We start from the raw sequence: 15482 nt of genomic DNA on the forward strand, positions 1-15482 counted from the left end.
GTTAGGTAGGGTCGGGTGTGGTGGTTCATGCCTATAATCCCAGCACTTTGGGAGGCCAAGGCAGGAAGATTGCTTGAGCGTAGGAGCCCAGCCTGAGCAACATAATGAGACTCCTGTCTCTCCAAAAAAAAGTTTTAAATTAGCGTGGTGTGATGGTGTACACCTGTAGTCCCAGCTACTTGGGAGCCTGAAGCAGGAGGATTGCTTGAGTTGGAGAGGTTGAGGCTGTTAGGAGGTGTTACGCCACTGGACTCCAGCCTGGGTGACAGAGCATGACTCTGTCTCAAAAAAAAAAAAAAAAAAAGAAAAGAAAAGAAAAAAAAAAAAAGGTTAGATAAAGTGAATCCTCCCCATCCCCACAATATGCTACAAAACTGGTATATTGTGGGAATGGTTGTTGCTACTGATTTAATTTAATTTATTTAAAGATTGTAAGGCTTTTTAGGTTTGCTCCATCATGAAGCTTTAATAAAGTATAGTTTCATAGGCCATTATTCATTTGTCTAAATTTTCAAATGTATTAGCATAAAATTACAGTTTTTTTAAATAAACTCTTTTTATAGATATATCCTCTTTTGCTTTCCTAATATTGACTTTGCCTTTTCTCTTTTTTCTTGATCTATGTTGCCAGAGGCTTGTCTACTTTATTAGTCCAATAATCACCTTTTGGTTTTGTTTATCCTGTTGTCCATTTAGTATTTCACTAACATTGTATTAGTCCATTCTCACATTGTTATAAAGAAATACCTGTGACTGGGCAATTTACAAAGAAAAGAGGTTTGTCTCACAGTTGTGCTGGCCATACAGGAAGCATAGCAGCCTCTACTTCCGGGGAGGATTTAGGAAGCTTCAATCATGGTGAAAGGCAAATGGGGAGCCAGAGTCTCACATGGCGGGAGCAGGAGCAAAAGAGAGAGGGGGGAAGTGCCACAACCAGATCTCTTGAGAACTCACTATCACGAGATAGCACATAGTGCTTTATGTGCCACCATGCCTGGCTAATTTTTGTATTTTTAGTAGAGACGGGGTTTCTCCATGTTGATCAGGCTGGTCTCGAACTCCTGACCTCAGGTGATCCACCTGCCTCGGCCTCCCAAAGTGCTGGGATTATAGGCGTGAGCCACTGTGCCCCGCCACACGTTCACTATTTTATCTTTGTTATTTCCTTCCTTCTCCTTTCTTTGTGTTATTCTGATTTCTTTTTTTCTAACAACCTGAATTTTGTTTAACATTAAAAAGTTCTGGCCAGGCATGGTAGCTCATGCCCTATAATCCTAGCATTTTGGGAGGCCAAGGTGGAAGGATCACTTGAGGCTAGGCGTTTGAGACCAGCCTAGGTAACACAATGAGACCCTGTCTCTGTGGAAAAAAAACAAAACAAAACAAAAAACCAGGTGTGGTGGTATGTGCTGTGGTCCCAGCTACTTGGGAGGCTGAGTTGGGAGGATCTCTTCAACCCAGGAGGTCAAGGCTACAGTGAGCTATGAACACGCCACTGCGCTCCAGCCTTGGTGACACAGCAAGACATCATCTCAAATTTTTTAAATAAAAAATTCTATATTAAATTTTCTGAATAGGCATCACATCCACATAACTCAACTATAGAAATGCTTAAAAGATATACAGAGAAAAGGATTAACACATCTTGTCCCTCATTAGCCTCTTTCCATCCTTAAAGAAAGGTAACCATTGTTAATTTCTTTATATACTCTGAGATTTTTTTAAATGCACATATAAGCATATATCTTCGCACTCTTTCCAAATAAATATATATATCTAAAACCTTACTTGGGCCAGGTGTCGTGTGTCATGCCTGTAATCCTAGCACTTTGGGAAGTGGAGGCAGGAAGATCGCTTTAGGCCAGTAGTTTAAGACCAGCCTGGCCAATGTAGTGAGATTCCATCTCTACAAAAAAATATTTAGTCAGGTGTGGTAGTGTGTGCCTGTGGTCCCAGCTGCTCAGGAGGCTGATAAGGGAGGATCTTCTCAGCCCAGGAGGTCAAGGTTGCAGTGAGCTGTTGTCATACCATTTCACTCCAGCCTGAGCAACAGAGTGACACTCTGCCTCAAAAAAAAAAAAAAAAAGTCATCCTTATTCCTGTATATACTTTCTGTTATTCTGTTATATAGCTGTATCATTGTTTATCTAAATAGTTCCCTGTTGATGGACATTTAGCTTGTTTTAAATCTTTTATTAACACACGAGTGCTGCAGTGAATAATCTTGTACTTATAGAAGATATGTAAATTAAGTTCCTGGAAGTAAGTTTGTGTAATTTTGCTATGTACTGCCAAATTACTCTGCTTAGGTAAATTACTTTCCCTCTAACAATGTATGGGAATGCTGATTTCCCTATAGCCATGCCAACCCCGTATATTTTTAAACTTTTGGATTTTGGCCATCATCAGCTAGGCATCAGAGAAAGAATGATTTCTTAGTGTGGTTTTAATTTGCATTTCTCTTAAGAAAAAAAATGTCTAATTTTACTCATTTAAGGGTTGTCTCTATTCCCTTCTTTACTCTTTTCTTTCAGCTATCCAAATTCTTTGCTCATTTTCCTAATGGCTTACTCGTCTTTTTCTTGTCAATTTATAAGAACTGTATACAGTAGAGATATTATCCTTTTGTTTGTGATACAAGTTGCAAATATTTTTACAGCTTCTTCAGCGAAATGCTTACCTCACTAATTTTCAATCTGTCTTCTCTCTTAATTATACACTTAAAGCTCTACATTTCACTCTGAGTACTATTTTGGTTGCATCCCTCAAATTTTAATATGTGATGTTTCCATTTTCATTATGGTTTCTACATGCTTCTGAACTTATTTAGAATTAGCTTAATATATTTCTAAACAAATGTGTTTTGCTTTGTTGTTTTTATATGATTGCTATTGGTTTCTAATTTTATGCCATTGTGTCAATGATTCTTTTGGAGATTGTTGAGACTTTCTTTTTGATGAATTTTTAAAAATTGTATGTTTGTGCTTGAAAGCATGTCTTTTCTCCATTTAAGCAGTTCAAGATGCTCATTGTATTGTTCAGATTTTCTACAACTTTATGTTGAGTTGACTCGTGATCATTGAAAGAACTCTGTTAATATTCCCACTGTGATGGTGGATTTGGCAATTTTGTTAATTTTTTATTTATATGTTTTAAGGCCATGTTTAATTTTGAAATTAAATAATTTATAGGTTTTCTAATGTTGAACCAACTTTGCATTCCTGAAATGGACCGAATGTGGTCATATATATTATCCTTGACTATCCTTTTTTTTTTTTTATAATTATTATTATTTTTTTTGAGACAGAGTCTTACTCTGTCACCCAGGCTGGAGTGCAGTGGCATGATCTCAGCTCACTGAAACCTCCGTCTCCCAGGTTCAAGAGATTCTTGTGCGTCAGCCTCCCAAGTAGCTGGAATTACAGGTGTGCGCCACCATGCCCAGCTAATTTTTGCATTTTTAGTAGAGACAGCGTTTCACCATGTTGGCCAGGCTGGTCTCGAACTCCTGACCTCAATCTGCTTGCCTTGACCTCCTGAAGTGCTGGGATTACAGGCGTGAGCCACCCACACCTGGCTGAGGGTAGATTTTTAACTACTGATTCATTTTCTGAAGTAGTTTTAGGAATATTCGAAGTTTTCTATTTCTACTTTGGTTAGTTTAAGTTTTCTTTTCAGGAGTTTGTTCATTTCATCTGACTTTTAAGGTTTATTGGCATAAAGTTCATTATATTCTTCTATCTTTTTAATCTCTGTGGCATCTGTAATGAGGTTCCTCTTTTCATTCCTTATGGGTTATTTTTGCGTCACTCATTTGTTATTGGTCAGTTGCATCAGAGGTAAGTCAGTTTTATTAGTCTTTTCAAAGAACCAACTTTTGGCTCTGTTGAGCTTCTCTATTGTATTTGTTTTCTATTAATTTCTACTCTAATCTTTCTTTTCCTCCCTTCTACTTTTGTGGGTTTATTTTGCTGTTTGTTCAACTTCTTGAAATGAATGCCTAGCTCATTCATTTTCAGCTTTTCCTCTTTTATATCTCATAAATTTGTCTCCAACTACCTATATATCTCTCACAAGTTTTTAATGGCTATTTTAAATTCCTTATATAATTATTAAATAGATAATACTTTCCCATGATACAAAATCCAGAAAATACTATTTAAAAGGTATGTAATGAAATATTTCCCAGCTGGGCACGGTGGCTTATGCCTGTAATCCCAGCACTTTAGGAGGCCGAGGCAGGTGGACCACCTGAGGTCAAGAGTTCAAGACCAGCCTGGCCAACATGGTGAAACCCCGTCTCTACTAAAAATACAAAAATTAGCGGGGTGTGGTGGGGCATGTCTGTAGTCCCAGCTACTCAGGAGGCTGAGGCAGGAGAATCGCTTGAACCCAGGAGGCAGAGGTTGCAGTGAGCCGAGCCAAAATCATGCCACTATGCTCCAGCCTGGGCGACAGAGCAAGACTCTGTCTCAAAAAAAAAAAAAAAAAAAAAAAAAAGAAATATTTCCCTCCCTTACTTGTCTCTCATCTGCTTATTTCCCATTCTCTCCCCACCGTCCCTTCTCCAGCTCCACAGGTTATCCCTGGTCTTATTTTTGCATGTATCCTTCCAGCCTTTTTTTGCATGATTACAAACAATTATGAATGGAGATTCTTATTTCCTTTCCTTTTTATTTATAAACAATATATAGTAAATTAAACACACTGTTCTATACCTTGCTTTTATTTCCCTTGACAATAAACCTTAGAGATCTTTCAACGGCAGTACATCTTTTTTTTTTTTTTCTTTTTTGAGACGGATTCTTGCTCTGTTGCCTAGGCTGGGGTGGAGTGGTGTGATCTCGGCTCCTTGCAACCTACGCCCCCTGGGTTCAAGGGATTCTCCTGCCTCAGCCTCCCGAGTAGCTGGGACTACAGGTATACACCACCACACCCAGCTAATTTTTGTATTTTTAGTAGAAACAGGGTTTCACCATGTTGGCCAGGATGGTCTCAGTCTCTTGACCTCGTGATCCACCTGCCTTGGCTTCCCAAAGTATTGAGATTACAGGCATGAGCCACCACACCTGGCCCTTTTTAGTTTTTATAGCTGCATAAAGTTCCATTGTGTGTTCCATCATTTTGTCACCATTATTCTACTGGTTGAAATAGTTCCCCCCCTAATTCTTTTGTTATCACAAATGATTATTACATTGTACATATATGCATGTGTAAATATCTCTTATATAGAATTGGGCTGGGCACAGTGGCTAATGCCAATAATCCCAGCACTTTGGGAGACTGAGGAGAGAAGATCAATTGAGCCCAGGAGTATGAGACCAGCTTGGGCAATACAGCAAGACCCTGCATCTATAAAAAAAGAAAATAAAGTAAGCAAAAAAAAAGCATAATTGCCAGGTGCAAGTTATGGATATTTAAAGATTGTCTTTTTTGAAACCTTTTATTACAGAAACTTAAAAACATATATAAACTCCCTACAAAGGTGTATCTGTGGTACCCTGTCTTTGGACACATAGGATGGTATTCCTGTTCTCTATTTCATTTATTTTTGTTCTAGTCTGTATTTTTTCCCTCTGCTGGCTCTTGGTTTAGTGTGTTCTTCTTTTTCTAGTTTCTTAAGGTAGAAGGGTAGATTATGGAGTCAAGATTTTTTTTTAAAAAAATTGATGCTTATAGCTATGAATTTCCCTCTAAGCACTACTTCAGCTGCATCCTGTAAGTTTGGATATGTCGTGTCTTCAGTTTCATTCATTTTTGAGGTATTTTATAGTTTTCTTTTGATTTTTTTCCTTTAACTCATTGGTTACTTATGAGATTATTGTTTAATTTCTACATATTTCTGAACTTCCAAATTTTTTTCCTTATTCATTTCTAATTTTATTCCATTGTGGTCAGAGAACACACTTTGTATGACTTAAATTCTTAATTCTTTGAACGTATTTATTAATGTAATGGCTACTTTTAAGTCTTTGTGAGATCCAACATCTGGGCCCTCTCATGGGTGGTTTCTGTTGCCTGCATATTTTTCCTATATATGTTTCATACTTTACTGTTTCTGCATGTTTTGTAATTGTTGAAAACCATTTTAGATAGTATGTTGCAGTAACTCCAGATAGAAATTCTTGCCCTCCACCCCATGGCTTTTGTTTGTTCAGTGACTTGGCTGAACTACTTGAGTGGAGTCTCTTTCCCTCACAACATGAAGCCTCTAGTGTCTTCTCAGAGGGCAATCTTGGCCCTGCACACAGCCACACTAGATGACAGTGGTTTCAACAGGCTCTTTCTGACTGTTTCTTTCATGAATTTGTTAAGCCATCTGCCTCTGCTGGTATCACCCCCAGCTGTTAGGCTCCACTCATTGCCAACTAATTGCTTTATTGTTTTTGACATGTGGGGCATAAGTTGTTCCATAGTTTAGTCCAGTTAATTGTGGGCCCCTTTGTCAGGCTAGTTTTTTAGGGCAATAAGTAGGTTTGTTATGACTCCAGGACGGCTCTCAGTTGCCCTTTCCCTGGTTCTCTCTGTTAAACTAGCTGTCCCAAGGTTTAGCCTGTTGCTATCACGGAGCAATCAGCCTCCTTTTAATTGCCTCCTGCCAAAATCTCTACATTTTTGAAGTGCCTGTAAGCTTGAATTTCCCCATACTCTGTTTCATATTAAGTCAGGTCCTTTGGAGAATGTTAGAGCTGTGTGTTCTTATGGACTGCCTCTCCTGCTGGGCAAAATCTCCCAGGCCCTGCTCTGGAGTTGGGGTCAGGAACAATGGCTTGCTTCCCTTGGAAGGACATTCCTGTTTTATGAGCAGGGAGCTAGGCAGGGATGACAGCCTCTACTCTCTAAGTTTGCATCTCCTTTTGTGAACCCTCCACTCTCTGAGCAAGCTTCAGTGAGGGCAATCAGGGCCCTGATACTCTTGTCCCACTGCACTTGAAGTAAAGCCTCTGCCCTGTGGGTGGGGCTGGGTGGAGGAAGGGAGCCCTTGATCTTTTTTAGGAATTTAGTTGCTGTACCTTGGAGCTCGTGGCCCTCCTGGTAAAATACCATATACCATATCTCATGACTGGATATTAAGAGAATAGGAAGTCCCTCCCCCCTTCCACCGCCCCACCCCACCTTTTTTTTAAACTACACTCACCTGCTGGAGTGGAGCTTTTGTCAAACTGAGCTATTGGGTGGGGTTGTAGTAACTCCAGATAGAAATTCCTGCCCTCCACCCCATGGCTTTTGTGGAGGGAGCAGGTCATGGCTCAAGTGCTGCAAATTCTCACTATTCAAGATTTAGTAGCTGGGCATGGTGGCTAACACCTGTAATTCCAGCACTTTGGGTGGGAGGATTGCTTGAGCCCAGGAGTTTGAGAAAGCCTGGACAACACAGTGGGACCCTGTCTCTACAAAAAATTTTTAAAAATTAGTTGGATATGGTGGCACACACCTGTAGTCCTACCTTGGGAGGTTGAAGTGGGAAGATTGCTTGAACCTAGGAGGTTGAGGATTCAGTGAGCTGTGATCATGCCACTGCACTCCAGCCTGGGTGGCACAGTGAGACCCTGTCTGAAAAAAAAAAAGATTTAGTAGATTTTCTTGAGTAAACATTTCCTCATTTGTTATATGTCCTTAGGAAAATTTCCAAAGAGTTTAAATGCTTTGTGTTTTTTTGTTTGTTTGTATTGAGACAGAGTTTTGCTCTTGTTGCCCAGGCTGGAGTGCAATGGCACGATCTCGGCTCACCACAACCTCCGCCTCCCAGGTTCAAGCGGTTCTCCTGCCTCAGCCTCCCAAGTAGCTGGGATTACAGGCATGCGCCATGAGGCCGGCTAATTTTGTATTTTTAGTAGAGATGGGGTTTCTCCACGTTGGTCAGGCTGGTCTCAAATTCCTGACCTCAGGTGATCTGCCTGCCTCGGCCTCCCAAAGTGCTGGGATTACAGGTGTGAGCCACTGCGCCTGGCCATGCTTTGTGTTTTTTAATTTTCATCAGTTATGGAGTTTCCCTGTGGAGTGTGCGAAGTCCCTCATGCTGCCATTTCAGAAGTAGGACCTCTCCCACTTTTTGTTTGTTTTTGAGACAAGGCCTTGCTTTCCACACAGGTTGGAGTGCAGTGGCATGATCTTGGCTCACTGTAACTCTGATCTTCTTAACGGAAGATCCCTTAAGTCTCAGTCTCCCAAATAACTGAGACTACAGGTGCACACCACCACACATGGCTAATTTTTAAAAATTTTTTGTGGAGATGAGTCTCACTATGTTGCCAAGGCTGGTCTTGAATTTTTGGCATCAAGCCATCCTCCTGCCTTGGCCTCCCAAAGTGTTGGGATTACAGTTGTGAACCACCGGGCTGTCTTTTAATAGTTCTTTTAGAAATTAGAATATTGCATGCTTAATTTATCAAAGGCCAATCAATATCTTTACCCTCTTTCTGAATGATATAAGAATCTTAGAATTGTTTGAAGTTTTTAACCATATACACATATATGAAAAATACATATTTATACACAAATATATATACACTTTAAAAAATAATACAGGCCAGGCCTCATGGCTCATGTCTGTAATCCCAGCACTTTGGGAGGCTAAGGCGGGTGGATCACCTGAGGTCAGGAGTTCAAGACCAGCTGGGCCAACACAGTGAAACCCCATCTCTACAAAAATACAAAAATTAGCCAGGCATGATGGCAGGTGCCTGTAATCCCAGCTACTTGAGAGACTGAGGCTGGAGAATCGCTTGAATCCAGGAGGCGGAGGTTGCAGTGAGCCGAGATCATGCCATTGCACTCCAGCCTGGGTGACAGAGCGAGAATCCATCTCAATAATAATAATAATAATAATACATATATAAAGCAAATATAAATATATATATATACACACACACAATATTTGTACAAAATAAGAATATGAAACACAAATTGGTTACCTACAGTTAAACTGCCTGAGTTCAGTTCCTGTTTTTACCACTTAAAAGCTGGTCAACCTGAACAAGTGCCTTAACTGCATCACACCTGTTTCTTGAGGCACGAAGTTGAGATACCAATACCCCTTCACTGGGTCTTTGTGATAATTAAGTGAGCAAATTTATGTAAAGTGCCATATGCACAGTGTATGCACAATGCTTGACAGATAATCAGTGCTTAGTAAAGACACCTGCTCTAAGAACTAAAGCAAGTTATTGTTGGTGATTAAGTGTATTCACCCTTTCTGTCCTGGCAGTTCCTCTGTGACGAGGGTGCAGGTATTTCTGGGGACTACATCGATCGCGTGGACGAGCCCTTGTCCTGCTCTTATGTGCTGACCATTCGCACTCCTCGGCTCTGCCCCCACCCTCTCCTCCGGCCCCCACCCAGTGCTGCACCCCAGGCCATCCTCTGTCACCCTTCCCTGCAGCCTGAGGAGTACATGGCCTACGTTCAGAGGCAAGCAGGTGAGTAATTAGAGAAGGAGGAGAAGATACGGGGGTAGGGGGCGGCAAAAGATCAAGTATTGAATAGCCAGAGGAATGTGTTCCTGGCCTGCTTGCATGCTGTTTCTCAGTAGACTCAAAGCAGTATGGAGATAAAATCATAGAGGAGCTGCAAGATTTGGGCCCCCAAGTGTGGAGTGAGACCAAGTCTGGGGTGGCACCCCAAAAGATGGCAGGTAGGACCTTGTTTCATCTGTTCCATGAAACTCGCTTCCATTTTTTCCCTTCCCCTGATCTTACTGTCCTGACTGACTGGTGGGTGGAGTGGAAGAGTACCATGGGCCCTCATCCCTTGGTGATAGAGGAGGGGAAGGGACCCCATCCTATTTGCTCCTTTCTGTCTCACCCCTCCTGTCAGATCAATGTCTCCCTGTTCTCTGTACCCTAGGTGCGAGCCCGACCAAGGATGACAGTAAGGACTCAGATTTCTGGAAGATGCTTAATGAACCAGAGGACCAGGCCCCAGGAGGGGAGGAGATGCAGGCTGAGGTGAGACCAGCTGCCTCAGAGGAGCGGGATGGGAATGGGGAGGGTCACTGTAGCTGGGGTCATTGTGAGGTGACCTACATCTACCTAGGGATGCAAGGATATCCCCAGAACCTTTGCCTTCGTAGTATGGAGGGCATGAACAGGCTTTCATACTTGACTCTTTCCTTTTCTCCTTGTCAGGAGCAGGACCCAAGCCCTGAGGCAACAGATTCAGCTCCAGGTGCTCCCAATGGTGAGTGAACCTTCCCTGTCTCCTTTACCATATATATTTTAGGATTGGCAGGGATAGAGATGGAAGGGAGAGCTAAGCACTGGGAGGGAGATTGAGTAGCCAGGCCAGCAGCAAATTCATTTTTACAGGAGTTAATACTCTTTGTAGACAGCTCTGCTATTTTAGCAAGGTGGCAGAACACAGTAGCTCCACCACTTGGTGACTTTGTAATTCACTTAACCTTAATTTTCTTACCCATAAAATGAGGGTAATAACCCCTACCCTAGAGAGTTGCACGGGATTAAATGAGAATGCATCCATAATTCACAGTAGAAGGCCTGGAACTGAATAAACTAAATGGTTAATATTTGTGGAAAGAGGAGAAGGGTTCCAGGGAAGATAAGTCCTTAGCCCCAGGATCTCCTCTGTAGTCCTAAAAGCTGGAGTGCCTGCCAGAAGGGCCTCAGAAGTGCATGGAAGAGTGGGGACTTAGCAGCTTGTTGGCATCCATCTCTCCTACCGGAGTGTCCACCTTAGAACAGTGCTCTCTGCAGACGAATGTTTGCCCTTGTCTCACTATTTAACAGGTAAACCCTAGAGGCAGGGACCGTGTCCTTCCTTGGTCTCTCATTACCTGTCCTTAGGAATCCAAAGAGCATTTAGGAGTGCAGTAGCGCACACCTGTAATCGTAGTTACTTGGAAGGCTGATGCAGAAAGATTGCTTGAGCCCAGGAATTCAAGATCAGCTTGGGCAACATAGTAACACTCCATGTTGAAAAAGAGCCGGGTGCGATGGCTCATGCCTGTAATCCCAGCACTTTGGGAGGCTGAGGCAGGTGGATCACCTGAGGTCAAGAGTTCGAGACAAACCTGGCCAACATAGTGAAACCCCATCTCCACTAAAAATCCAAAAATTAGCTGGGCGTGGTGGCAGGCGCCTGTAATCCCAGCTACTTGGGAGGCTGAGGCAGTAGAATCGCTTGAACCCGGGTGGCAGAGGTTGCAGCGAGCAGAGATTGCACCACTGCACTCCAGCTTGGGTGACAATGCAAGACTCCATCTCAAAAAAAAAAAAAAAAAAAAAAATTTAAACACAACAGAACTGGTTCATGATTATTACTCTTTCATCTCAGATTTTCAGAACAACGTGCAGGTCAAAGTCATTCGAAGCCCTGCAGATTTGATTCGATTCATAGAGGAGCTGAAAGGTGGAACAAAAAAGGTATAGGCCATGCTCAGGGAATGGGTAGAACCCACCTCCCAACTGCGAGCATTTGAAAAACTACGCTGACCTGGGACTCAACTCCTGGGTCCCCCAGTACCACACACCTGCTACTATTTGTCTGCCCCCCACCATGTGTCTCTGTTGAAACTCCAACTGTCTACCTCTTTCTCCCCACTCCCTACCCACCCAGGGGAAGCCAAATATAGGCCAAGAGCAGCCTGTGGATGATGCTGCAGAAGTCCCTCAGAGGGAACCAGAGGAGAAGGAAAAGGGTGATCCAGAACGGCAGAGAGAAATGGAAGAAGAGGAGGACGAGGATGAGGATGAGGATGAAGATGAGGATGAACAGCAGTTACTGGGAGAATTTGAGAAGGAACTGGAAGGGATCCTGCTTCCATCAGACCGAGACCGGCTCCGTTCGGAGGTGAAGGCTGGCATGGAGCGGGAACTGGAGAACATCATCCAGGAGGCAAGCCCAGCTCCTCCTCCTGTTAATTCCACAGCCGCCTGGTCCCGTGAAGCAGGACAGGCTGAGGGACTAAAAGAAACAGAGAGCACAGCACAGGGCAAGGACGGGGCACTTGGAAATGATAGCTGTTTCCCTAATTAATCGGGGCTATTGGGGAAGGGGGACCAGAGAGAGGCACAAGACTTAAATATCAGACTCTCTGGCCGGGCACAGTGGCTCACGCTGTAATCCCAGCACTTTGGGAGGCCGAGGTGAGCAGATCACCTGAGGTCAGGAGTTCAAGACCAGCCTGGCCAACATGGTGAAACCCTCTCTACTAAAAATGCAAAAAACTTAGCCAGGCATGGCAATGGGCACCTGTAATCCCAGCTCCTTGGAAGGCTGAGGCAAGAGAATCTCTTGAACCCGGGAGGCGGAGGTTGCAGTGAGCCAAGATGGCACCACTGTACTCCAGCCTGGGTGATGAGCAAAACTCCATTTCAAAATATCAGACTCTCCTACACAGCCCAGCCCGCTGGCTGCCTCCACGCCCCAGACCCTTGACTCACTCTCTTCTCTTGGGTATTCCAGACCGAGAAGGAGCTGGACCCAGATGGACTGAAGAAGGAGTCAGAGCGGGATCGGGCAATGCTGGCTCTGACATCCACTCTCAACAAACTCATCAAAAGACTGGAGGAAAAACAGAGTCCAGAGCTGGTGAAGAAGCACAAGAAAAAGAGGGTTGTCCCCAAAAAACCTCCTCCATCACCCCAACCTACAGGTGAGAGCAGTCAGACAAGAAGGAGTAGCCCAGGCCGTTGTTTTCATCCCTCAGCTGGTCCTATTCCCAGAGGGGACCCTGTTCCTTCCCTTCTGAGGGTGCTCATTCTCTCCCTGCTTTCTGGAACACTGTCCTCACTTGCGCCTGCTTCCCATCACCATCATCCCTTTGCGTGCTTACCTCCTATTCATCCCTCTGGGAAGCAGCTTTTAGAGCATGTCTGCTTGTTTTCTGGTTTGCTCCTGTACACCCAGTACCTAGCACTCTGCCTGGCACACAATGGATGATCAGTAGGTAGTAATTGAATGCTTGCGAGTCTATATGCTGAAAACCACACATCTATGAAGGATGCAACCTGTCAACATTTAGGACTTTGCACCAAGAGAGTCCCCAGCTGTCAGGGCATGAATAGGAGAGCCCAGCCGCACATGAGCCAACAGCCTGGATAGACTTTAAATTATATCTTCTTCTTGCATCCCCTTGTGTCCATTTCATAGGGTCCTATGGGTGTGGACATCAGATGTTCCAAACGAAATATTCCAGTTTCAAACCCTCCATCCCATTCTCCCTATAAACATTGAAATGTCTTTAAAGTCCTAACATATGGAAGAGGAGACCACACTTTTCCAACCTGCTTCTTCAGACAAAACTTTGTTGGTGCAGGTGGCCTGATTTTGGCTTCAGAAAACATTTGTTTTCCTATAGGTGATGGGCAGAATTATTGGGTAGGGTGGGAAGACGGAAGGCAGCAATTGGTGGAGGGAGCTCTATAGGCTGAATTGGGAGTGGGGGCACACATTTCTTTGAGCCCTGGCTCATACACATGTTGAGATGGAATAGCTGCCAAAGCTGCCACCCCTAACCCTGGAGTCATGCCTCTGCTTTGTGTTTCCCTGTGTGTCTCCCCCTCTAAGAGGAGGATCCTGAGCACAGAGTCCGGGTCCGGGTCACCAAGCTCCGTCTCGGAGGCCCTAATCAGGATCTGACTGTCCTCGAGATGAAACGGGAAAACCCACAGCTGAAACAAATCGAGGGGCTGGTGAAGGAGCTGCTGGAGAGGGAGGGACTCACAGCTGCAGGTGGGCCCTGGAGGGCGGCTGGACCCAGCACTGTCGGAAGGGCAAGCTGCCGGAAGTGGAGGGGCTGGGACCAGTGGGGCAGGGGGCCTGCCCTGAGGCTCCCAGCCATCCTCTCCTCTCACTGCATACTGCTCCTTTCCAGGGAAAATTGAGATCAAAATTGTCCGCCCATGGGCTGAAGGAACTGAAGAGGGTGCACGTTGGTTGACTGATGAGGACACAAGAAACCTCAAGGAGATCTTCTTCAATATCTTGGTGAGAGGCTTCTACCCCCAAGTCCTGGCCCCCAGGCCTCCTGTCCCCAGCTCACCTGGAGTGGAGGTGCGGGCCTGCCCCAGCCATGCCACTGCTGAGCTTCCATTTCCTGATCTGTAAGACAAGGCTAGGGTTCCAGTGATTCAGAGTGCTGCCATGCAGGAAGAGCCTCTCAGGACATGGGTGTCCTCATTCCCTGCCTTCCCCCAGCTGCCTGGCCCAGGACTTCCTTGAGCTCAACAGCGAGTAGCTCCAGCCTACCTCTACCCTCTCCCACCAGGTGCCGGGAGCTGAAGAGGCCCAGAAGGAGCGCCAGCGGCAGAAAGAGCTGGAGAGCAATTACCGCCGGGTGTGGGGCTCTCAAGGTGGGGAGGGCACAGGGGACCTGGACGAATTTGACTTCTGAGACCAACACTGCACTTGACCCTTCATAGAATCCAGAGTCTTCCTGGACTGGCCTGCCTCTTCCCCACCTCCCCACCCTGGGACCCCTGAGGGCCAAACAGCAGAGTGGAGCTGAGCTGTGGACCTCTCGGGCAATTCTGTGGGTGTGGGGGCCCTGGGTGAATGCTGCCACCCCAGCTGGCAGCCACCTTGAGAGCTCACCCGGCCTGTGATGTTTGCTTTCCTGAGCTTTCGCTCAATCCTCTTCCTCTGTGGCTTTTCTTGTTATTGTACCCTAACGATAGGATATTCCCTGCTCCCTACCTGGAGATTCAGTAGGATCTTTTGAGTGGAGGTGGGTAGAGAGAGCAAGGAGGGCAGGACACTTAGCAGGCACTGAGCAAGCAGGCCTCCACCTGCCCTTAGTGCTGTTTGGAGTCGCTTTACCCCCTTCTATTGAACTGCCTTGAGATTCCCTTCTCCCTTTCCCTGCCCACCCTGTCCCCTACAATTTGTGCTTCTGAGTTGAGGAGCCTTCACCTCTGTTGCTGAGGAAATGGGAGAATGCTGCCCATCACCTCCAGCACAATCCCAGTGAAAAAGGTGTGAAGCATCCACCATGTTCTTGAACAATCAGGTTTCTAAATAAAGAACTGGACCATCAATCTGTCAACCTTTTTTGTGGGGTGGGGGTTCCAGCAGGGAGGAGGCTCAGTGTTCTTTTCAGACCATGCTCTGATCCTGTTCTTTGCTCCCCACTCCCCAGGTACTATAAACGGGGGCTGGGGTATGCAGGAAGAGACCAGAGTGGCTAAATGAAGCCTGGCCTGGCAAGGATTGAAAGAAACACTTGCAGTACCATCATCTTTTTCTCATCTGTCTGTTTCTGTTCCTTCCCTTCTCTTGCACCAAGTCTTTCCCTATCATTTCCCCCTTTATACCCTGAAAGCCAAAATGCACACCATGGAGTTCCCCACAGCGGGGATCTTCCTTCTGCTGCGGTCTCGCCCACAGCATGCTCCAGATTCCATTTGTCACCCACACCCCTACCCACCTGTCCTTTCAACATTTCCCAAAAAGACCTCCACCTTTGGGCATGCCCAGAGAGAGGGCTGCTGCCCACATATGCCAGTTTCTTAGTGTGCCAAGGG

General features: G+C 45.0%; 1 protein-coding gene across 8 annotated transcripts in view; it reads left to right on the plus strand.

Annotated features, from left to right (window-relative positions):
- Positions 1-14996, plus strand: part of OS9 (OS9 endoplasmic reticulum lectin) — a 28443-nt gene extending 13447 nt beyond the window's left edge. For 2 of the 8 annotated variants that reach the window (XM_021922529.2, XM_021922533.2), the window contains 10 exons: positions 9209-9419; positions 9530-9634; positions 9847-9947; positions 10128-10179; positions 11293-11381; positions 11575-11853; positions 12424-12613; positions 13528-13692; positions 13835-13947; positions 14228-14996. In XM_021922529.2, coding sequence (XP_021778221.2) covers positions 9209-9419; positions 9530-9634; positions 9847-9947; positions 10128-10179; positions 11293-11381; positions 11575-11853; positions 12424-12613; positions 13528-13692; positions 13835-13947; positions 14228-14353 — 1431 coding nt within the window. In that variant the 3' untranslated portion in view covers positions 14354-14996. The remainder of the gene's footprint in view (positions 1-9208; positions 9420-9529; positions 9635-9846; positions 9948-10127; positions 10180-11292; positions 11382-11574; positions 11854-12423; positions 12614-13527; positions 13693-13834; positions 13948-14227) is intronic. The other 6 variants (XM_021922530.2, XM_021922534.2, XM_021922531.2 and 3 more) reach the window with 3 other exon arrangements.
- The last annotated feature ends 486 nt before the right edge of the window (positions 14997-15482 follow it).

Source organism: Papio anubis, chromosome 9 (genome assembly GCF_008728515.1).
Source record: "Papio anubis isolate 15944 chromosome 9, Panubis1.0, whole genome shotgun sequence".
In the NCBI taxonomy this organism is placed as follows: Eukaryota; Metazoa; Chordata; class Mammalia; order Primates; family Cercopithecidae; genus Papio; species Papio anubis.